General features: G+C 45.9%; 2 protein-coding genes across 2 annotated transcripts; both read left to right on the top strand.

The window, feature by feature from the left end:
• Positions 1-1355: 1355 nt before the first annotated feature.
• Positions 1356-11337, top strand: acer2 (alkaline ceramidase 2). The gene is made up of 6 exons (XM_041933733.1): positions 1356-1719; positions 1959-2073; positions 4093-4234; positions 5191-5328; positions 8736-8873; positions 9135-11337. Exons 1-6 carry the CDS (start codon positions 1606-1608, stop codon positions 9319-9321), a joined length of 834 nt encoding a protein of 277 aa, XP_041789667.1. The 5' UTR covers positions 1356-1605; the 3' UTR covers positions 9322-11337.
• A 1694-nt stretch (positions 11338-13031) lies between these two features.
• LOC121604478 (tetraspanin-5) lies at positions 13032-21975 on the top strand. The gene is made up of 10 exons (XM_041933995.1): positions 13032-13430; positions 16177-16227; positions 17037-17183; positions 17287-17457; positions 17559-17684; positions 18625-18672; positions 19195-19311; positions 19403-19464; positions 21251-21303; positions 21419-21975. Exons 1-9 carry the CDS (start codon positions 13347-13349, stop codon positions 21261-21263), a joined length of 819 nt encoding a protein of 272 aa, XP_041789929.1. The 5' UTR covers positions 13032-13346; the 3' UTR covers positions 21264-21303; positions 21419-21975.
• The last annotated feature ends 1685 nt before the right edge of the window (positions 21976-23660 follow it).

The following is a 23660-nucleotide window of genomic DNA, read 5'->3' on the forward strand; positions in this document are numbered from 1 at the left end:
ACACAACCGGGCCATTATTGAGTCACTGCGCATGCGTGGGCCAGAGGGTGCCAGAGAGAGTAGCTGAAGAGCTATGATATCAAGATATTACCATCCCACTCCAGTTACAGAGAAATCCTTTGAGAGACAGACAAATAATGTCCAAATGTACGCATCACTCTGAGTATTTAGTAGTTCACTATTTTGCAGAACACTGGAACAAGACTGATGACATGTCAAACGCCACTTCAGCATGCCAGACCTTTTTTATTAACTTTATTAACAACACGAGGACAGCCATTTACAACAAAGATGGCATTGCCAAAAAAGACATGCAAATCCAAAGGCACCAGATGAAGCTCGATTAGAGCAACAAAGGTGACAGAGTTGAAAAATAAACATAAAAATGGATAAATGCATAACACACAAAACAATCAGTGGTATTTTATTATATACCACAGTATCTGATTATTGTACATTTATGCAGTATTTTGACATTGCAGCTGGTTGAAATGGACCTTATTCACACTACACTAAAACAAAGCATCATACTTTATACACTCATGTCTGGTCTTAACCTGTAAAGTATCTAGTAGCTGCTAAATAAATGTCGTAAAAAGTTGAGAGAAATCTAATTGTACAGAACTGTACAATAAAATTTAAATAATATAAGATAAAACATAATTTATCCTAAAATTGTTGTGCAGCAGTTGCAGTACAAAGTAGAAGAGAGAGCAAATAAAAAGAGTGCCAATATAAATGATTAGCAAGCAAGTATAACTAACTAAATACACCACTGAACAGATATCCACACAATCCCAAATATATGCAATGCCATTAATACCATCAAAAGTAATTATAAGGAATAAGTTGCTCATACCTGAAGATGTGTCTTGATGAGTTGCACATAGATATGTATGAAATGTGATGTATAGCTGTGTACAATATAGAATCTCCATAAAAAGCATAGGTGAATGTATGTGGTTAATTCAGAATACTCAAGTAAAGTACAAGTACCTCAGGACTGAACTTTAGTGTATTACCGAGTGACTAAGTGTACTTAGTCGTTTTACACCAGCATAAACAAATCTGACTGTCACACAAGTACAAGAATGCAGTGAAGTGAAACCTAAAACAAAAGTTGGTTAAACATGTTAGTGCTAAAAAAATTAATTGACATTTGTGATGCAGCATGGTTTAATCACTACTGGAAAACTGCATGAATACATCTTTATTTATTAGCTTTTGAATATTTTTTAAGTGAATCATCTCTCGGTTGTTTAGTTTTTATAGAAAACAAAGGAAATGGAGACTTCCGGTCCCGTGGCTGCATTGGTCACGTTTCCCGGAAGACGGAAGCGGACAGGAGTGAGTCCTCTCGCGGCTTTTGAACACTCTTCGGCTGGAGAGCGAGCAGCTGTCAGTCCGGCGCAGAGCGTCACGACGAGCAGGAGTCTTTGTGGAAGGACAGAGGCTTTAAAATGCAGCTCAGCGACGGTTTATGTACTTTATCACGCTGCTGGACGTGTCCGCCGTCACTCGTTAGCATCTAGCCTGTGAGCAGCGGCCGACCTCTTGTCTAATCTCCGCGGTGTCGACGCTCCAGCCGACAGAACGAGTCCCGACATGAGTAACGTTAATCTGATTTTTTGGGACCAGTTGCAGGCTGGCAGCTCCGAGGTGGACTGGTGTGAAGGCAATTACCTAATTTACCCGAGCATCGCCGAGTTTTACAACACGGTCGGTTTGAAGTGCAGTTTCACGCTTTGTCTTTGCATAATGCTTGTTTCTCTGCAGCTGCTCAGCTGTAGCTAGCTGTCAGCTGCTCTGACTCTCAGCATCATGATGTTTACTGTGAGCATCAGGTTACAGATGCTCCTTTCTTCATTTGCTCTGCCTGACTCTGTGTTAAAGACTGATCAGCTGGAGCAGCTCTGATGTCTCTTTTGCTCATAGCTTTCCTTTGTTTATCATTTCAGATCAGCAACATTTTGTTTTTTGTTTTGCCGCCCATATTAATGTGCTTGTTCCGCCAATATGCAACACATTTCAACAGCGGGATTTACCTCATATGGATTCTGCTGGTGGTGGTGGGTAAGTCTGTGCACGGTGTGATGACCTTTGACCCTTCATGTTTCTGTTCGGCTGTGTGGGAAACCTTCACTTCACTCAGCTGACAAACCCCACAGCTACACTGCATCTGTCTAAATCTATGTCATCTATATCTATAGACTGTGTGTGAGCATTAAAACATGGACACGCTGTGTGTGAGCAGACTGACAGCAGCTGAGGTCACTGATCATCAGATCAAACTCATTTCTAAGATCAAAGTCACTGTTTCCAGCTTCTCCACTGTAAGACTGGGTTTATTGATCCCAAGCCGGGGAATTTTACTTGTTTTAACACAAGAATAAATGTAGAAAAAGAACAAATAGGCAATAAAAAGATACAAAATCAAATCTAGAATCTAAAAAACTAAAGATTGTTTTCATTGTTGGTTGATCTGTTGATTATTTTCTTGATTAATCGATCGGTTGTTTGGTCTTTAGATTGTCAGAAAATGGTGAAAGGGAATTTAGACTTTTTTTCTTCAGAAATTTGGTGATTAATTTATTAGTTGACAACTAACTGATTAAACACTAAATCATTGCAGCTCTAATTGATTGTGAATATTTGCTGTTTTTTTGTCCTCGATGATGGGAAACTGAATATTTTGTGGTTTTTTTTCACCATTTTCCAACATTAGAAACCAAAGCAGTGATTGATTTATTGACAAATTCATTACACAGAAAATTGATTGGCTAAAATTCAGATAGTCGGTAAACAACTTGAGTCATTTTTGAAGCCAAAAGTCACTGATTCCAGCCTCAAGGATGTGAATATTTGCTGGTCTTTAATTAAATACACCAGCTTGGTGATGAATCTACTGAGAGAACGAGCTGCAGATGAATCGATGCTGAAAATAATCTGTAAATGCAGATTAAAATACACAAACATTATGAGTATTTCCATTTTCTGAGACATAAAATTTGAATGTAAGAGCAACAACAGCAGCACTGTTCGGGTGCAGTGTCACTGTCCAGCTGTAGTCCCCCCCCCCTTAGAAAGAACACGACCACTCTTATTCACTGGTGGGATGAATAAGCCTTTTGGCTAAAGTTTTTATTTTCAGTCTTAAATGGTGCTACTGTACGTACATGACGGCCCTGAAGAGATCGCAGGGCCGTGTTCCCTTTGCTGCTGCTATGAAACACAGCAGAGATAACCTGACAGACCCCCCTCTGTTCCTGACCCCTGACCCTAACCCCAAACCCTCAAACCCTAACCCACCCTACCCCACTCTATCCAGACCCCTAACCCTGACTGGACGGTAGGAAACTAGCGGAGCCGTTAAATAGCATTGGCATGACTGCCTCAGCCACAGGAACTCAAACGATGGCTCAGATGTGAAGCAGCTCGTTGGCTCTCACTCCCACTTCTCCCATTAAACCCTGTTTAACGCCCGCCCTCCAAACCAGCGCTCTAACTTAAAGGCAGACAAAAGCGGCCTGTCGCGTTTGTTTTGACTGGCGGCGACAGACGAGCGCGCCGGCGGCTCGTTGTGATTCGTTGTCTCTTTCGGGACGAGACGTTTGTTGAACTGAAGGAATCTCCTGCAGCGCCGCCTATCAGAACAGATTGAGCTGATAGTCGAGGGTCTGCTGGACCGCGATAACAAACGGGCGCTAACCGCTCCGTCCCTCCTCAGCCCGACTTGGTTCTTTGCTGAAGACGGCAGTGTTGCTCAGTGTCACACAGGGATTATAGATGGCTGACAGTCAGCCTGTCCCTCACATCCCTGAAGTCTGTTACCTGTCACCTTTTTACACCTCACCTGTCTGAGATCTTCTGTTTCTATCAGTGTTTCATCGATTTAGTCACACCTCCCATCTGATAATTGTGTCGGTCGTAGACTTGACATAATACAGTTTTAGCTGCTGACGCAAACTGACTTCTCTTTCCTCTCAGATTGGACATTATAATCTCGTTAATCCATCCTCGTTAACGCACTGAACATCGGCGGTTTCCGCCTCTTCCCTCTGACAAACACTTTCCTGCGTCTCTTTCTTTCAGGCATCGGCTCCACGTACTTCCACGCCACCCTCAGCTTCCTCGGCCAGATGCTGGATGAGCTGGCCATCCTGTGGGTGCTCATGTGCGCCATTGCCATGTGGTTTCCCAAGAGATACCTGCCTAGGATGTTCAGGAGGGATCGGTACGTTGACCAGTGAACACCTACCCGCTGAAGCTTAATGCAGCTGTGCAGGTGCATGAACGCATTGGTGCTATGATAAGCTGCGTCTGTGCAGGTGAGCTGCATCTGTACAGGTGAGCTGAGCTGTATCTGTGCAGGCGAGCTGCGTCTGTGCAGGTGAGCTGCGTCTGTGCAGGTGAGCTGCATCTGTGCAGGTGAGCTGCGTCTGTACAGGTGAGCTGAGCTGTATCTGTACAGGCGAGCTGCGTCTGTGCAGGTGAGCTGCGTCTGTGCAGGTGAGCTGCCTCTGCAGGTGAGCTGTATCTGCGCAGGCGAGCTGCGTCTGTGCAGGTGAGCTGCGTCTGTGCAGGTGAGCTGCGTCTGTGCAGGTGAGCTGCCTCTGTGCAGGCGAGCTGTATCTGCGCAGGCGAGCTGCGTCTTTGCAGGTGAGCTGCGTCTTTGCAGGTGAGCTGCGTCTGTGCAGGTGAGCTGTATCTGCGCAGGTGAGCTGCGTCTGTGCAGGCGAGCTGCGTCTGTGCAGGTGAGCTGCGTCTGTGCAGGTTTTCAGCTCATCATTATTTCCAGCAGCTAATTAAGTTGTCTTGCACTGAGGAGTGAATTCAGAGGAGGAACTGACCTCTTCTCACAGCGTTGGTGCTGAGCAGACTCTCCTGTTGGCCGCTGCTCTGTCATGTGATGTTTAATAATAGTCGTGTCTGAGATAGCTGACACCAGTAGAAGCTGCATCACATGTCTTCACTTCTCTTTCCATTGTCGCGGGCCGTCATGGCCGCTCTCTGACTTCAGGCTGTCATTTAAAACATTGCCCTGGGTTATTATGGGGTTGCTGCTGAGCTGTGGTGCTTTCTGCAGATGGCCGGAGAGGCAAAGAGCCAGCATTCCTTCAGATTTTCACAATGTTCTCCACAGAGTGCAAAATTCTGCCGCGCTGACTTTTTCTTTGCTTTTCAAACTAGGTCAAGGTTCAAAGTGGTCATCGGCATCTTGTCGGGGATCACCACCGGCCTGGCCTTTGTGAAACCCGTCGTCAACTCGTTGTCACTGATGACTCTGGGCATCCCCTGCACCGCGCTGCTCATCACTGAGCTGAGAAGGTCAGTGGAAAGGGTTTTTAACAGCACAGGTGAGTGTGGGCAGGTGACGTTTCTCTGCGTCATCACAAAAAAAACGTGATTTTCTCTAACCGAAAAGATTCTCCTCCATTAAAGTCAAGACGAAGCTGTCAAATCAGGGACGCGCAGCTTTTCTTCCTCGTTCACAGACTCGACTTCAGTTCTGGGGAGAGACGAACAAATCCTGAACCATCTGTGCTGTTCCAGTGTTTGCAGTGATTTTAAGAAACCGTCCTCTCTCAGTCTGAGACATTTGTCTTCCTGATGTTTTTTATGATCCCACCTTATGTTGATTCTTAGTGTGACAGTCCTGGATCAGGACTGGATCAGGACTGTCACAGTAAGACAGTCCTGGAGGACTGGATCAGGACTGTCACAGTAAGACAGTCCTGGATCAGGACTGGATCAGGACTGTCACAGGCAGAGAGTCCTGGATCAGGCTTCAGGCTTGTTTGTTCGTTCAGTGCGCTGGGTTGGAAATCCACCGTGGTTTGTGGGTTAAGCGCTCTGTGACTACAAGCTCCATGAAGCTTCTAAAGTCCAGAGACCGAGAAACCTCCACCTTCTGAAGAAGACCGCCACACATGGCCGAAAGCTTCACAAATAGCTGAGTAAGTGATGCTTGAGTGTAGAATCAGCTGCTAGGAAACATCCGTAGTGCGTCCAATCAGAAGCAGTCAGCTGAGTACCTGTATGCTAACAGGAAACGGTCACCGTAGCGCCACAGAAAGTGATTCAGACGAGTCGACTGTCCTGTTTTTCTGTCATTTCGTGTCATGTTGCCGCTGTAATAATGTTGCTTTTGTGATTTGAGGTCAGCTAATAAACATAATAAACAGGTCGTACATTAGCAAGCTAACGTTAGCTTAGTATTACGGTTACGTTTGCTTCGCGGCGGTTACACCTGGGTGTTAGTTGTTGTAAATACTCCTGATGCGTCTAAACCAGGATGTCAAACCGATTCCATGCAGGGCCGAGTGGCTGCAGCTGAGGGGGAGGAGGAGCACACCAGGCTGGAATCAGTTCATCAGCTGATCTCAGTCTTCAGCTGATCACTAAGTGATCCCTTGATGTTGATTGGCTGGCCTGCAGGCACTCGGCCCTGCATGGACTCGGTTTGAGATGTGTGGTCTGAGTGACAGAGCAGCAGGTGTCAGCGGTTCAGTCGGTCGATCAGCTGCTGTTAACGTGCTGCAGGAGAACATTTAACGTGTCACCTTCGGCCCGCTGTGCTCACACTGATGATGTCGTCTGTTCTCAGTTAATTATAGAGCGTTATGATGTGAAGGAATGTTCCTGAAAACACACAATAAGCCGCCGTGGCTCGGTGCCTCTCGACCTCCGTCACAGTAATGTGGAGCTGTTTCCGTTTCCCACATCCTCGCCTCGCCGCCGTCAGTGTTTCAACCCTCAGTCATCCATTGTTCAGCCTGTTAGTGAAGTCTTGACATGACTGCGAGTGCCAGTCATCTGTTTTTCCTCTGGATTCCTGCTGATGGACTTTTGCCCTCACAAACCGCGCTGTTTGTTTGTCGTTCGCTCTTTTCGCAGGACGCCTGCTGGCAGCTTGTGTGGCGTGTGATATATCTGCTGCAGTGAAGCGATCAGTGGACGTCAGCATCAAAAGCTCCTGATCGTTTCAGCTTCCAAAATATCAGCTGGGCTGCATGATGGCTGCTGCTCACACACTGATGTGTCACGTGGAAGCAGCGTACGAACATTTATCTGTGCCTCGTCCGATGGAGCCTCTTCCTTTCTTTCCCCCCGAGAGCGAAGCCTCAGCAGCCTCGACAGACCGACCTTCCCTTCACTTATCTCTGCCTCCAACAGTCAAACTCTGCATCGGGTCCTGCTCTCATGTCACGTCTCTTATCTTTGGTGCTTCTGTTGGAGCTGATAGGCACACATCCCAGACGTCCGGCTGTGCGGCGATGCTCGTGTCGGGGGATGTTTGTTAGCAGGAAGGGGCGTTGGCCGGCGTATGGCGGCCACTGAGCCTATAGCTGCCTGAGAACTGGACCACATGCACAGTCCAGATCTGCTCCCGGATCGAAACACTTACAGCGTGATGATTCTGGGACGACCTGTCACCGGCCTTCTATTTTTGTACTTCCTGTTGCAGATGGGCAGCCTCTCCGGACCAATTATGTAATGCGATGACAGCGTGTCAGTCTGGTTCATTAGCTGAAGGAAGAAAAAGCTCAGTGTGGGATGAAATACACGCAGAGTTTGTTCCTGCAGCCTCGCCGAGTCCGTTACGACCGGCAGCTTTTGGTGGTTCGTGCAGCAGCGGCGATCTGAAGCTCGCCAACGTTCCTGAGACACGTCGCTGACTTCATGATGCTTTTTTAAATTATGCTTCAGTTTCACTACATCTTAGCTTAAAGCTGCACGGATCAATATTTTCTGTATTAACAATGGATCAGTCGCCACCATGTGGTCATTAGTGGGGCCGTCCTCGCCGTGACGTCCTTCTCTTCAGCTTTAAGCTAAATTCAATTTAGCACAAACATCCAGAGTCACCACGTGTGGAGATACGGGGGGGGGGGGGACTGTAATCTGAAAAAGTAGCTAGTAACTAAAGCTGTCAAATAGTAAAAAGCACAGTACTTGAGTAAAAGTACGTAGTTACTCTTTCCAGTGGCACAGAGCCGTCATGGCTGCTGCTTCACTGACACTAACATACGTCCACCCGTCCACCCATCCTCGTCCTCGTCCTCGTCCTCGTCCTCTGCAGCTGAGTGACGCTGCTGTTGATCTGCATTGTGTTGCTCTGTGTCGTCCAACATTCCCGTCTCCTCGAAACAATGGTCACCCAAACTGAAGGCGTGCGAGCTGGCATGACTCCATCAGACGCTGCGTCTTCAGGGAAGCTGACAAACTGTCAGAGGGCCTGAGCTGCACCGTCATCAGCGTCCAGTCAGGCTTCCTCCCCGTCTCTGTTTTGGCGCTCGGCGTCGGCAGCTGGGGGACTAAGAATAGTTTATCAGCGGCGCTCTGGATTAGCTCACGTCTCTGGAGGTCAGCGCTGTGTCCAGTCAGAGATCTGTGAAGGACGGCAGATCAGATCAGAGGCAGAGACTGGCTGGTGAAGCAGTTAAAGAGTTAAAGGAGAGCTTAACGACAGCTGGATGTGTGAGGAGGCAGCTGTTCGCTGTCAGCTCAGAGGGCGATAATGTCGCGTTTTAGCTTGTTTCCGCTGCCAAATACTGACCAAAAAATAAAAAGACATGAATAAGTGGCCAAAGGTTTTTTATATTTGACTCATGAGATCAAGTTCAGTTCAGTGAATTCTTGTAATTAGTTTTTTTCCACACTCTGGGGTTTGCGTGCTTTATGTCCTCCTCAGTCCGTAGGTCACGCTGTGTTTCTATGTGCTGCCGCTGCAGGTGTGAAAACCCCCGCGTGTTCAAGCTGGGCCTGGTCTCAGGGATCTGGTGGGCGCTGGCTCTGCTGTGCTGGATCAGTGACAGGATATTCTGTGAAATGTGGTCGTCTGTCAACTTCCCCTACTTACACTGTGCCTGGTGAGTTCAAACACAGCTCGGAGAGTCGGGTCGTTTCACTCATGGACAGTTTGTGCTCTCATTAACAGAAGAATCAGATTATTATTATTATATATGATATAAGTCGTGTCTGTCTGTAACCCAGTCAGTGCTCAGAGATCGTTCTGCTCGTCTCAAGACTTTTATTGTCTGAAAGAAAAAACTTTAAACATCCTCCGCCTGCAGGCGTGTGGATGTCGGCGCCCCCCCGGCAGCTCGGTTCACTCTCCTCTCCTCTAACAGGCACATCCTCATCTGTCTGGCCTCCTACCTGGGCTGCGTCTGCTTCGCCTACTTTGACGTTGCGACCGAGGCCCCGGAGCGAGGGCCCGTCATCATGTTCTGGCCCAACGAGAAGTGGGCCTTCATCGGCGTCCCCTACGTTTCCCTGCTCTGCGTCCACAAGAAGGCCGCTATCAAGGTGACTTAAGGCGACCCGCCGGCGCCGGCCGGCCTCGGCGGGAAGCGTCCGGACGGCGCGGCCGCCGGGCCGCGTCCACTTGCTCTCTCGTGATTGGCCGATGGAGATGATGCACAACTGGATTTATCTTTAACCTTTTCTGTCCGGTTTTCACGACGCGGCAACGTTTATGCAACTCTGTCAAAAAAAGTGTCACAAATTGTTCCGCCGCCACACAGAGTGGCGCTTTAAACGGTCACAGCATCAAAGCCAAGAAACAAACTCCTCCTCAGGCTCCGCAGAGGCGAACGGATTATTCTGCGTTTCAGGCTTCGTTAGAGAGAATATTTTATGTACATTTTATAGTGACTCAAAAAAAACCTCATTATAAAGCATGATACTGCCTTTATAAACGCTGATATAGCATCTCATAGGTGCAGTCTGGCCGTTATGAAACCACGTGTAGCGACGATAAAGCACTGGATTCATGAACTGTGATTAATGCATTGAGCATTAAAGCTTCGTGTTATATTGCTAATCTGATTTTATGCTAATGAATCGAGTTACAGTTCCAGAAGTGTTAGAGGAAGGAGGGCGTTCCACCTGGAGCCCGGCGAGTTACAAACACACGACGCGACGTTACCTCGAGGTCAGCGTCAGCCTCTCCATTATCTCCACGTTACAAAGCTCGTCCTCATTGATCTGACACTTAAATCAGATGTCAGGACGGCGTGACTGATGCCAGCTGACAGGCAGTGATGAGACGACGGGTTGATTCGCTTGTGATGTGGAGAAAATGGCTTTAAACGATGAACTAACAGACATTTGAGTTTAAAGTGTCAGAAACACTAAAGGCTCGTCTCTGTTATGCTCCGCCTCACTTCCAGCATGTGTCAAATGTGTTTAATATGTTCGTGTACATGTATTTTTGACTAACAGTGTTAATCTGCAGTTATTTTCCACGTCATTCATGTATCACTGAATGAAGAGGTACCCTTCGACATTTGGCCAAAATCCAAAGTAAAGAACAGAATGTGAAATCAAAAAGTGACTGTTCGAGGAAATCATGACTTATTTTGCACAACATGAAGAAAGGTTCTCGATCGTTTGGCTAAACGCTCACTGCGTACAATTTCACCTCCTCAGTTTCTTCAGTATTTGCTTGCTGATGTTTAACGCTTCAGTTTTCTCTTCTGGGTTATTTATTCCAGGCTCAGTATTTTAGAGTTTGTGCTAAATATTATAAAACTATGAAAACTGTGCAGAAAGCCTTACTGGACGACGTACGTGAAGACGTACGTGAAGCTGTGTGATGATTAGAGATGGAAATGAGGTCGTAGCAGGTAGATTTGGGGCTTTTCGCTCTTTTGGCCGGTCTAACCGATCAGTGTTGACTTCACGGACACTCTGTATGTGGAATATTAAAGGGAAGTAAGCTGCAAAGACCAGGAGCACCAAAGCTTTTTCACCACAAACCATTGTGTTAATGTTGTTCCTGAAAACGGCCTCCAGCGTTCTCCTGCAAAGGCTTCTGGGAACTCACACCTCTGAATTAACTTGTGCACAAACGAAGGCTCAAATGAAGGATCGTGATTTATGAAGAAATCATTTAAGTGGTATTTTTGAACAAGGTGAATCCAAAACGACTTATATTTTTCTAAATGAAGGTGCTTTGTGATGTCGCATGATTAAAACCTTTGAATTGTCAAACATCCGTGAAAACAGCTGGTTCAGGAGAAGCTTTCAGACGTTATTGTGAACAAAGAAAAAAAAAGTGTTTGTGCTGCAGATCGTGCTGACTCGTGCGTCTGATCGGGCCGAGTCGTCCCGTTTCACGTGTTTAACGCCGCCCTCTTCGTCCCGTCAGTGGGCTCGTCTTCTCTTTTCTATGGATCTCCTCGTGTTTTTCTCTGCCTGCGTCGACAACGCAGACAAACTGCACAGAGGTATTTATTTTCATAATTTATCCTCTTTTGTAAACAAATCTTTGTACTCGATTAGAACATGAGGACGTTACTTTATTTTATGTAATAAACCAAACCGATACTCAAAGTGATGGCTGGTGTTTATTCCATAGATCCTGTTCGAACAATTCATGCATCAAAGTACGATTCACAGCCCGTGACGGAGGGTAACCGAGTACAAGTACCTCGAGGACTGTACTTTGGTACAGTTTTGAGATACTTTACTGAAGTATATCTCATTTATACTTCCACTTCACAACCTTTCAGAGGGAAATGTCGAACTTTTGCCTTATGACCTGCTAGTCTCTTCATCGTTTTTCCAGAGAAAATGATCAACTGGTTGAAAGTGATTGATTGTTATTGATTAAAGGCCTGGCAGACCCTCACAGTGTTTCCAGTTATAAGACTCATTAGTAACAGAAAGTCCCTGAAGTCCTGAAAAAGAAGGCCTGCTGTACACAATAACAACTTCTTTGTACAAATTATCATGTTCAGATTAAAAAATATAACTTTCAGGACCTTGAAGGCTCCAAAATGTACCAATCTGAAAGGTTTTGCACAGTGACGACTTTTATTGTGATACTTAAAGAACATTTTGCTGTTAATTCTTCTGAACTCTTGCCTGTGTAGAGTTTTGAATGCAGGACTTTGTGTTGTTACTCTGTAGGATTGGTAGTCTTCCTCGGGTGAAGGGTCTGAGCTCTTCTTCCACCCCTCTCTCAGGAGACTCTCGCTGATGCAGATGACACTTTTTGCCACCGGGGGTCAGAGTTTTTCCACATCTACTTTATTTCCTCTCAGCTGAGTCAACACTGAACCCTGCAACCTGTTTCCATCTAAAGAAAATTAGAATATGTGATGGAATTAATACATAGAACCATTTCTGTCCTCACAGCTCTGTGAGTCTGTGAGTTTTAAACCACAATGTCTGAACACGCAGCAGCAGACGACACAGTACATGTATGTTTTTCCCTCTCAGCATGGGTCTTGATCCACGGACAAAGCACTGCAAGGTATAACTGTGGCACACAAGTCATCTCAGTATGCTTTCTACCAGAAGACATAAAAACAAGTAACACACACAAAAAAATAGAAAACATAACGAGAGAAGAAAAGAGGAAGCACCTCCTCTGCATCATCACCTTCAACACAGCGAGATCTGGGCGAGATTCTCACAGATGTTTAACTAGAGAGTAAAAATGAATTCTATTCACAGTGAAGCACATTTTTAACAATAAAATACAGATGTTTGAAGGCGTGAGAGATAAAATTGAAATGCTGAAACAGGCCTATAAATAAAAAAAGCTGAAGGTAAGAATGTAAAGATAATACACCAGTAAGTATAATGAAGTCTCTCAATCTCACCTGTTCAGGTGAACTTACACTGAGGTCAGAAGAGTCCAGTATTAAATAAAATGAAATGAAATGATAAGAATTAACACAGATCACAAATGTCACCATCACATTTTGAAATGAAAAGGAAAAGAAAGTGATTGTGAAAGGAAACAGATAAAATGACCTTCAGTAAACTGTGCTTTAACCTCTCTGAGCTGTTGTCATGACTCCTCTCTGCATCCCATAATGTCTCTTTGGTCTGTTGAATACTGAGCGGGTCTGATGGGGTCCTGCCGCCGGACTGATGAGTGAAGGACACTGAACGGGATCATGGCATGTTTACTGTGTTTCATGGTCATGTGAGGGCAGTGACGCGCTCTGCTGGAGGAAGTCCCGCCTCCTGCGCCCACCGGACGCTCTCATTGGCTCCCAGGCCTGTCGCTCCAATAACAGCCATGTCTAGATTATGGGTCAGATAGAAGAGCATCGGCTGAGATCTGGTTGATTTCTGTGGATCCGTCTCTGGAGATCCGTGTCGGGATCGGACTGGAATCGTTCCGGACTGAGCCGGACTGAGCCGGACCGGAGGCTCCTCTGCGCCTTTTCCCCCCCGCTGAAAAACAGGATGAGCTTCATCAGCAGCCGCTGAGGCAGCTGAGGGCGCGTTGGTCGAGCAAAAACACCAGAAGGTGCTTCCACAGCCAGTCCGTCAAACCCCGCAGGACCAGGAGTCCCGCAGAGTCCAGCAGAGTCCAGATGATGTCAGGGAAGCATTTCAAGGCTCATGAAGTGAGCTGCTGCATCAAGTATTTCATCTTCGGATTCAACATCATATTCTGGGTAAGTCCCGGGTTCAGGCCTGAATCCGGTGAATCCGGCAGCTTCAGCCTCCGACACCGTCGCATGTTTTTGTTCTCCATCAGCTTTGAGGCGTCCTCGCTCCTCTTCCTCGTCCCTGTCTCTCTGGTGTGTGTGTGGGGGGGGGGGCTCCCTGCTGCTGGCCACTTGCTCATCCATCTGCAAGTTTTTGTTTGTGTGTGGAGAAGCATCACCTGTTTACATCACGCTGTCTGTCAGTGTCAGGGGGTGTCTGAGCAGGCCATCTTCATCTTCATCCATCTTCATCCTCATCAAGTCAAAGTCACAGGGAGACACCCCCTCATGTCCTCAGGGACCCACCAGAAAGCCCAGCAAGGACTTCTGGATGTCCCACTTTGGGCCTCCAGGTGCAGCACAGGTAGCTGACTGAGAGAGGAAGACTCAGATAGGCTTCATCAAGGTGTTGTTAGGGGCAACAGCTGTCCTTAGTGATGACATCCAGTAATACTAAGTGTTATTAGACAGGAGGGGCGGGCTTCCATTCGATGGGTCCAGCTTTCCAGCTCTCACATCATGTTTTACAGAATAATCTCCATCTAAATCAAAAACAAATTAGTCAGATTAATTGATCATGAAACTAATCAATAATCACAGATCAGCAGCGTAGAACCCGTCAATATTCAGCTTGTAACGAAGAGAAAACCCAGAACACGGTTTTCCTTTCAACCTGACTGCAGCCCTTCGTCAGTTATCACAGTTGTTGCTGGTTAGTTTCCTGTTGATCGACTAATTGACGATTAACTGATCGTCGCAGCTCTAATCATGATCATCAATATGTGTCATGACACAATGTTCAGCGGGTAAAGAGCGTCAGGCGGCAACCGTTCATGCATCATCAGAGGAAGTTTGTTTCTGTTCGTCCTTCCTCTGCAACGGGCCGCACCTTCGTCAATACATTCATTCATTGATTAGTTTATAAAAGTGCCCAAAGTGATGTTTCTTTTGTTCATTCGACAGCAAAAAACCCAAAAACTCTTCATTTACCTCCAGAAATGACGAAAACAAGCAGCAAATCCTGACTTTTAACAAGCAGGAACAAGCAAATGTTTGACGTTTCTGCCTGAAAAAATGGCTGAAACGATCAATCAATTATCAGAGTGGTTGGCGATCAATTATCTTTCTATGGACTAATTAATTCATGTGATTGTTGCAGCTTTAGTTTCACTGATAATCACTCGCAGAATTCATCTGCAAAGAACCAGGACCTGCTCTGTAAACGGGTCTAATAAAGGGTTAACAGCAGTTTTTTGAATAGTGTCATGAGATAAGATGAAACTTTATTGATCCCACGCTGGAAAACATTTACAGACAGCAAAAACAAAAAAGGAGACGTAGAACGAGAACAAATAGACGATAAAAAGGGACACAAAATAACATCAAGTACACGTCTATACATGTAGAGTATACACAAAAACAGTATGAAGATAATATCGCCTTGTGTCATCACGTGCAAACAGCATCAGTGGTTGTTCAGGTGGTCTCTTGATCTATTATATCTAAACTATATGTTAAATATATGCAGCTGCAGTGTGTCTAAAGCCCAGAGTGACGTCTGAAAGGTGCTGCCTCAGCCTGCCCAGCATGAAATAACATGCAAATATCTATATAATGATAATTATAATATAATAATTGTATTTATTTATGTAGCACCTTAGAACATGAGACAGATGATCAAAGTGCTTTACAGAGAAATTACAAAATGCACATCAAAGGGTAAAAGTTCCACAATATTAAAAGCCAGTCTGAATAAATGAGTTTTAAGATGTGATTTAAATAGCGCCAAGTCATTAATGCAATTCAGGGGGTAGCACGATCCCCCCACTGTTTAAAATTAGAGAAAGGAACCTCCCACAGGGGCTGTTCTGAGGGCCGGGGGGCTCTGCAGTGTCGTCTAAGCTTTATACAATCAGACAGATACTCTGGAGGAAGACCGTGGACAGCTTTAAAACAAACATTATCAATTTAAATATGATCCTGAATTTAACTGGGAGCCAATGTGGGAGTGATGTGACTGTAACGGGGGGTAACGGGGGGTGTCGGTTAGAAGGCGTTGAAGGCGAGAGAGAGAAGATACAAGGAATTACAGTAATCTAACCTAGAAGTGATAAAAGCATGGAGAGCCAATCCAAGATTGCTTCCTGCTGAGGAAGAGCTTAACTCAGCTTCACTTCAGAGTTCGTCTGCTGGTCAGAACGTAGACCAGGGTCCAGAATAACCCCCCAGTTCCAAACAGCAGGTTTAAGAAGAGAGGCAAAGGAAGAAGAATGGCAGTTACTAATCACATTTCCACATAAATTAGAGGTGCCAAAGACAACACACTCCATTCTAGACTGGTTCAAGTGCAGAAAATCTAAAAATCTAAAATAAATCGAACCAACAAACGAGCGTTTAACAGATTAATGATCATTTTTCATGTCTGTGCTTTATAGTAGAGCACAAGGCTCGATAACCATCGTTTCAAATCCTGAAGTGAGCTTTGACTGGAGCAGTCCTCAGCGTCCGGCTGTTCAGAGACGCCGTCTGACGGTGGAGCCTCCTGCTGAGGCTGCACACACACACACACACACACACACACACACACACACACACACACACACACACACACACTGCTGCCAGGAAACTGTGTGCGTGGTTTCTGTGGGCGCCGCTGAGGATGACTACATGTTGCAGTCGCAGCAGAATAATCCGTCCTCTCGTCTCTGTGCAGTTCCTCGGAGTGGCGTTCCTCGGCATCGGGCTGTGGGCGTGGAGCGAGAAGGTGAGTTTGTGTGACGCTGAGCTGAATCTGTTGTGTGAATCTTTTGGCTCGTGTGTAAATAATCCGTGCAGCGCTCGTGTCCTGTGGTTCACGCCGTCTGCCTGCAGCAGCTTTACTGAATCAGAAAGGAATGTCAGCTTTCCCATGGGACGTCCTCTGAGCAGCTTTAAGATGAAGATGATTCACACGGCTGCAGCTAATGATCGTTTTCTCATTATTCATTTTATTTTATTGTCTCTATTGCTCGATTAATTGTTCGGTCAATAGATTGCCAGAAGACAGGACAGATGTCTTCAGATGTCTTCTTTTGTCCGACCAGACTTAATCTCATGTGAAAATCTCTGGTGCTTTTTAATAAAAGACTTTAATAGTTAAAGAAATATTTTAGCTTTTAAGGAAACATGCTAATATTCTTTCGATGTGAAGACTGATGCCTCGCTCACGTCTGCACGTTCAATATGAAGCTCAGTCCAGCAGCCGGTTAGCATAGCTTAGCACAAACACTGGAAACGGGGGGAAACAGCTAGCGTGGCTCTGCTCATTCATTAACGTGTTCATTTGTCCAACCTGCACACAAACCAAACTAAAAACGACAATTTGCTGTTTCAGAGTTTAACAAAAGTCACTGTGACCCTTCACATGTCGTTATTCCTGCAGCTCAAACATGTTGATGACGATCATCTGACTCTGAATGAGGTCAGATTGTCACTGGGGGTGTGGTGAACTGAGCTCATTATTATTAAAGCTTCTACAGGAATACACCTGGCAGGTGTAACCTCGGCCTCTAACCCCTCCCTCCGTCTCTGCAGGGCGTTCTCTCCAACATCTCGTCCATCACGGACCTCGGCGGCTTTGACCCCGTCTGGCTCTTCTTGGTGGTGGGCGGTGTGATGTTCATCCTCGGGTTCGCCGGCTGCATCGGAGCGCTGCGAGAAAACTCTTTCCTGCTCAAATTTGTAGGTTGTCCTATCGAAACGTCGCGTGAGGAAGATTTCAGTGTTCGTCGCTCTGCTGACGACATCCGTTAAATGTTGAGCTGTGAATGTTTGCGTGTTTCAGTTCTCCGTCTTCCTGGGCATCATCTTCTTCCTGGAGCTGACCGCAGGAGTCCTGGCCTTCGTCTTCAAAGACTGGATCAAGGACCAGCTCAACTTTTTCATCAACAACAACATCCGGGCCTACAGAGACGACATCGACCTGCAGAACCTGATCGACTTCACGCAGGAATACGTGAGCCTGTTTCTGTCTGTTGGGTTGATTGCGGTTCTTCGCTCTGTGGGGCGTTGCTGACGTAGCTGTGCGGGGGGGTTTGTGTCTGTTTGACCTCGCAGTGGGAGTGTTGCGGGGCGTTCGGCGCCGACGACTGGAATCTGAACATCTACTTCAACTGCACCGACTCCAACCCGAGCCGTGAGAAATGTGGCGTGCCCTTTTCCTGCTGCACCAAGGATCCGGCGGTATGAAACACTCACCACCTCGCGGCCGCTTCTGTCCCGTTTCTGATAAAACATGAGCCGGGGGGGTGTAGCTGTGTGTTAAAGCTGGAGCACAGAGTGAGCAGGTGCCTCTGTAGCCCGCTGAAAGGTTTGCAGCGCTGGTGGTCGGAGGTCCTCCCCGCAGCTCGTTATCTGCGTCCTGCAGACGGTCGTCATGGCTGCCTTCCAACAGGACGTCCAGGCCTCGGTGTTTGGTCTTTGCTCAGACTCTGCCAGCGCAGCAGAGCCTGGAAGCGGCCGGGAGGAGTTATCCTGACCGAAGCATTTTTTTGGCAGGAAGCTGCTCTGACTGCTGCTCCCTTCACTGCAAAGTTACACAACAGTCTTTTTTGTTTGCCGACCCAAGAACAAGCTGTTCCACCAAGTCGTCCTCCCTGATAGCAACACCTCATAACAACGATCATCTGCCCTCAGGGCGAAACAAAATACAACATCTACAGTCTGACACTTCAAAATAAAAGCACTTGAGAGTTCAGTGCAGAGCGGAGTCTAAATGAGCATTAAGATGCCAACATTTAAAGAACGCCGCTGCCATTTTCCTGTGTTTTTAGGCCTTTTCATGTCTGCGGCAGCTGTGGCTGAAGGTTTTATGTTTTCAGGTGCTCCTGTGTCCGTCTCTTTAGTGTGAAGGAGGTGTCTCAGGAGCACCTGGAGGAGAGCTCATTAGATCAGGCACAAACGAGGATGAGCTGATTAGCATTAGCACACAAAGAATTCAGACACGACATCATCGTAATGTTGTAGCAGTTTGTAGCTTCTCTGCAGCCGCGGCCATATCTGAAGCATCGTCGCCACCACGAGCTGATTGGTTGTGCTGTTGTTGTGCGGTGGTGCCATCTACCTCCATTACGTCCAACAGAAGGCAGACTTAATAACTCAATCAAGCGTCTTCTCTTCACAGGAGGACGTCATCAACACGCAGTGTGGCTACGACATCCGAGCAAAGACGGTGAGTGACTCACACAAACATCTGTAACATCTGTGATCTGAAGTGAACGCTGCTGTGCAGCATGTGAACAGCACGAGTCATGCAGGCCGGATTTGTGGCTGCGTGAGCTCATCAGGCTACTCCACCCTGGGCACAATATTCCCCTTTCAGGATGTTTCCCAACTCCCCAGTCTTCAAAATACAGCAGCTGGCTCCCCATCAGCACTTTGGGCTGTGTGGTATTACTCACGCTGCAGCAATGCACCGCAAATTAAACCCCCTCCCCCATCATTGGCTTTGGCCCGTCTCCATAGAAGCGTAATGTAAGGAAAAGGCCGTGTTTGTTTTCTTGACGTAGATGTGAGGAAAAAGCCGGAGAGAACTAGTTTTAGCAGAGACAGAGCAGAAGAGCAGCGTGCTGAGGTCATGCTAACAGCTGGGTCACGTGACTTCAGAGGAATTTTATTGTGAAGGGACCAGAGATGAAGTGGAGAATCATAAAAAATAACTGCAACGCTGCTTCGTCCTGTTTGTCTCTGTCAGGACTCTGAGCAGCGGACCTTCATCTACATCAAAGGCTGCGTTCCTCAGTTTGAGAAGTGGCTCCAGGACAACCTGACCGTGGTGGCGGGCATCTTCATCGGGATCGCATTACTGCAGGTCGGGAACGGCGCGGACACCTCCGCTCATTATCTGATCTCCGTCGGCCTTCAGGTCAGCTGACGTGAAGTCCGTTTGTTTCTCGTTTCAGATTTTCGGGATCTGTTTGGCGCAGAATCTCGTGAGCGACATCGAAGCCGTGAGAGAGAGCTGGTAAGTGATCTATCAGTGATTAAGGTTGTGAAATCGATCAATAAGAATAACATCTCTGAAACATCTCGACATGTCCTGCACAGACTGGCACAAAGTTCAGTCCAGACATTCACGCTCACCTGAGGATGGATCCTCCCAGCTGATCCTGACTTTGACATTTCTGTGAATAAAATGTCCAATAGTTTGATTTATCACCAAATAAGATAAACCTTTATTGATCAGTGACAGCAACAAGTGAACCGTTAAATAGATAAATATTTATGTATTTGTCTTTATTTTTATATTAAATCTGTGTTAACAGTGTGCACCCGCCTACTATCTGACCTGATTAATGGAGATGGAATAGAAATAGAAATGATGCAGAATATATCCGTGTGCATATTAACAGAATATCTTAAACTAGACAGTGGCACGAGGGGGCTGCTGGTGTTATCACTGTTTCTCAAGCCTGGTCCTGGAGCACCACTGCCCTGCATGTTTTAGACGTGTCCCTGCTCCAGCACACCTGATTCAAATGAATGGCTCGTTATCAGGCCTCAGCAGAGCCCAGTAACGAGCAGCAGAGCAGGGCAGCTGGTGCAAGATCCCTCTTTATTTAAATTTGGTGGGGGCTAACCCTTTAAAATTGAAATCAGAGGCGAGAAGAGACGTTTGTCTACAAAAGGATCCAAAAATTATGTGTCTCCTATTCAACGTTTGGAGTTTATGGCAATTTAAAAAAAAAAATTCAGGCGTTTTCTCACTGGCTCTTTCACTCTAAGTGATGATGTCATCCACTCTAGGGGCAGAAATTCTGAGCATTTTTTGAGAAACTTTATGGTCTTCAGATGCTCAGGGATCGAAAACCATAAGAGATATCAAAAAATGTGCTGAGGTTCATTTTGAGCTGACAAACTTATCTACGTTTTAAAGTTTGAATGAAGTCTCTAGGAGAAAGTATGGCGAAACAGCAGAAACTTGAAAAAGGCTGAAATTTGAGAAAATTTCTCGCATTTTTTTGCGAATAACTTTGCGAATTATTAACGAATCCTGTCATAACTACAGAGCACACCATTCCTGATCGAGCCGCACGTTTTGATATATAGTTTGCGAGGGTTTTCTCACAGCTGCGGGACGAGTTACGCGCTGAAATTCTGGCAGAAGATGAAAAATAATAAGAAAAAACAGGAGAGATTACAATAGTGGCTGGAGCTATGCATCGCCTCGTTAGTAGCATCGCCTCGTTAGTAGCATTGCCTCGTGCTACTAAATATGTTTAGTATCAGATATGAGCTGTAGCATTAGGTGACAGGTAGAAATGTAGTATAACATAATATTTATTATAGTGCAACAATGTAACTGAACAGAACATCAGATTTGTTTGGTGCTGAACGGGTAAATTATGAAGAGTTTATCTAATCTAATTAATAATAAGCAGAATATAATCTGAAACTGAATATATGAACATACACGGTGAACAACATTCCCACCGGCCTCCGCTGTTCTTCAGGTTTACTGCTCATTAGCAAACGTTAGCTTGCTAACATGCTAAGCTAAGATGATGAAAATGGTAAACATTCTGTAGCTCTACCTAACCATTTCATTGTGTTTGTGTTTGTTAGCATGCAGCTAGCAGTTAGCATTTCACGTCATGGTCACTGTGAGACGGATGCTCTTCATGTGGCCTTCGTCAGTCGTCGCACACCCCTCCTCTTCCTCAGCACAGCCTCACTGAGCTGCTCCTGTTATGTGATCGTGGGTTCATTGACTTCATCTGTTCTTAAACCTTCTTCTTGTTTTTGTGCAGCTTGTTCACCTAACACCCCCCCGGAGAGTCCAGAGGCAGGCCGGATGTGCCGGGTAGGCGCCGTTAGCCTTCATCATCACCGCGGCACGTTACAGATATTTCTCTTTGTGTTGACTGATTGATTCTGCGCTGTGGATTGTGTTTGCACTGAAATGTTTTTGTCTACAGGACTCCAGTTTGGGCGCCAGCGATGAAGGGAAGCACATTAATCAGCTGATGTGTCCAGAAGCAGGAGTCTCATTCATGTGTAAATAGTAAATTTAGAGTTATTTTTAGACTTTTCTGTGGGCCTACTTTTGAATGCAGCACAAACTCCAGACTGCGCTGTCATTCTTTATAGCTTCAGCAGCTTTGATGGTAAAGTTCAGATTTCTTCAGTTTGTGGAGTCCTGACAGGAAACAGGAAGGAGGAAGGTCGGCGTCATCGCCGGCGGTGCTCCGTTCAGAAGGGAGGCCTCGGTTTTATACGTCTCACAGCTGCAGTTTTAACTCGACATGTAAGAGTTGTGTACAAAGATAGAAGTGATTCTGGGAATGCACTGCATGCCTATTGTCTGTTGTCAGGACATTGGCTCTCCTAAACGTATTTCATTTATGTTCAGTATTTTAAAATATCTGTAAAATAGTGAGTAGCTCAGAGCGGATCGGCTGGTTGGCACTTTGTTCAATGTTTAGTGAAATCTGCTAAAAGCTGCAGAGAACTTAGATCAGGCATACCCAAACTATTCCATAAAGGGCCATGTGGCTGCAGGTTTTCGTTCCAACCAAGGAGGAGCACACCAGGCCAACCAATCAACATCAAGGGATCCCTTAGTTATCAGCTGAAAAGGGAGATCAGCTGATTAAATGAGTCCAGCCTGGTGTGCTCCTCCTTGGTTGGAACGAAAACCTGCAGCCACACGGCCCTTCATGGAATAGTTTGGACATGGCTGACTTAGATCATTCCATCTGTGACGTTCCGCTCATGTTAAACAGACCCGTGCAGTTCGTTAGCAGAGTCGTGTGACGATGTCGTGTCGCAGCAGCGTGCAGGGATGTGATGGATGTGATTTGCAAAGATGCAGTTTGTTCTGAATCAAACTCGGCCTTAAGCACTTTAATGTTCTCGTCCGAGCGGTGAAGCCGGCTGCAGTTTCTGTCCTGACCGGAGGAGGAGGCGCTTCAAACTGATCGTCTGTAACTTCACGACGCTCCACCGGGTCAGATCACCCGTCCGATGGAGCTCGACACAAACTGTTTCAGCGCATTCGAAGTGTTTTGTCGTTCATTGCACACGACCGACTGTTCCTTCATTTCTGTTCTTGCTCTGTGTGAAGTGTTGCCAATGTGTTGATGAAATGGGCCTAATTGACCAGAAACCTTTGTTGCTTGTGTTTTTTTCTGTTCTGTAAGTTTTCACTGGAAAATTAGGATGGAAGCTGTTTCCAAGGCTCGTGATGATGCTTAATGGCACTTAGCTGACCCCACACAGGACGTACAGGCTGCAGACGCACATTACTTGAAATCAGAGCACGCAGGCTCTCACACCAGCATTATTCTGAATGCAAACATGGATACAGCTCGTATGCTTTTGTTACCAGAAGCTTATCATTTTGTGTAATGCCCTTGAATAGAAGTGTGACGGCGTGTGGACCTGCAGCAGGTCACGCTGGTCTTCTGCAGCTCTGATGAACTCTTCCTCAGATATCCTTTTTTCCACTAAAAGCTTCATGATTGTTGTCGACTGATCACACGTCCTCCCACCACTCAGTGCCATATTTGTGATTTACTTCCACAGACTCCTGATAAGAAGATGGCTTTTGTTTCGTGTGTTCTCCTGATTGTTGTAAATAATTATCGGATCGTGACAAGTTGTAAATATATATCTGAATAAATGTTGTTCTTTGTACCCTTTTGTCAGCGTTTGCATACAGTAAATAGGGCTTCATGTACAGTACAGCCAAGTGACAACTGATCCTAAACACAAAGAGGAAGCTTAGTTAAAAATGATGATAAAAAAGTAGAAATAATAAAATGCCAAGTCAGTTAAATGAGATAAGATAAACTGTATTAATCACCAGCTGAGGAAATTAATTTTAGAGGCAGCATCAATAGAAGCAGCATTAGCAAGACAAAGGGAACCTGGCCTTAAAGCAGATCAATCAACAAGAACAATAATCTTTAAATGCCCAAAGGATAAAAGTGAGAAGCTTTAACTGCACTCTGAATGAAGCAGTTATCAAGGTGTTCACACTGATTCTTTGTTTTAGTGACACTAATTTACTCAATGCTGCCATCTAGTGTTTGAAATGAAGACTTCTCTGTGCTGAGCTGCTGCAGGTCAAAACAAAACGTTTGAACCTTTTCTACAAGTTTACAGCCTCAATTCTTCTGTTTCTGTGTTACACTCGACGACCAATTAAAAAGCTTC

The sequence above is a fragment of the Chelmon rostratus genome, chromosome 3 (genome assembly GCF_017976325.1).
Source record: "Chelmon rostratus isolate fCheRos1 chromosome 3, fCheRos1.pri, whole genome shotgun sequence".
NCBI lineage: Eukaryota > Metazoa > Chordata > Actinopteri > Chaetodontiformes > Chaetodontidae > Chelmon > Chelmon rostratus.

Bases quoted from the DNA above. Each gene is read 5' to 3' on its own strand.
- acer2 (XM_041933733.1), top strand. From the start codon at position 1,606: ATGAGTAACGTTAATCTGATTTTTTGGGACCAGTTGCAGGCTGGCAGC. The intron at 1,720-1,958 runs GTCGGTTTGAAG...TTATCATTTCAG, and splicing joins TCGCCGAGTTTTACAACACG to ATCAGCAACATTTTGTTTTT. The intron at 8,874-9,134 runs GTGAGTTCAAAC...CTCCTCTAACAG, and splicing joins CCCTACTTACACTGTGCCTG to GCACATCCTCATCTGTCTGG.
- LOC121604478 (XM_041933995.1), top strand. From the start codon at position 13,347: ATGATGTCAGGGAAGCATTTCAAGGCTCATGAAGTGAGCTGCTGCATC. The intron at 17,184-17,286 runs GTAGGTTGTCCT...TGCGTGTTTCAG, and splicing joins ACTCTTTCCTGCTCAAATTT to TTCTCCGTCTTCCTGGGCAT. The intron at 17,685-18,624 runs GTATGAAACACT...TTCTCTTCACAG, and splicing joins GCTGCACCAAGGATCCGGCG to GAGGACGTCATCAACACGCA.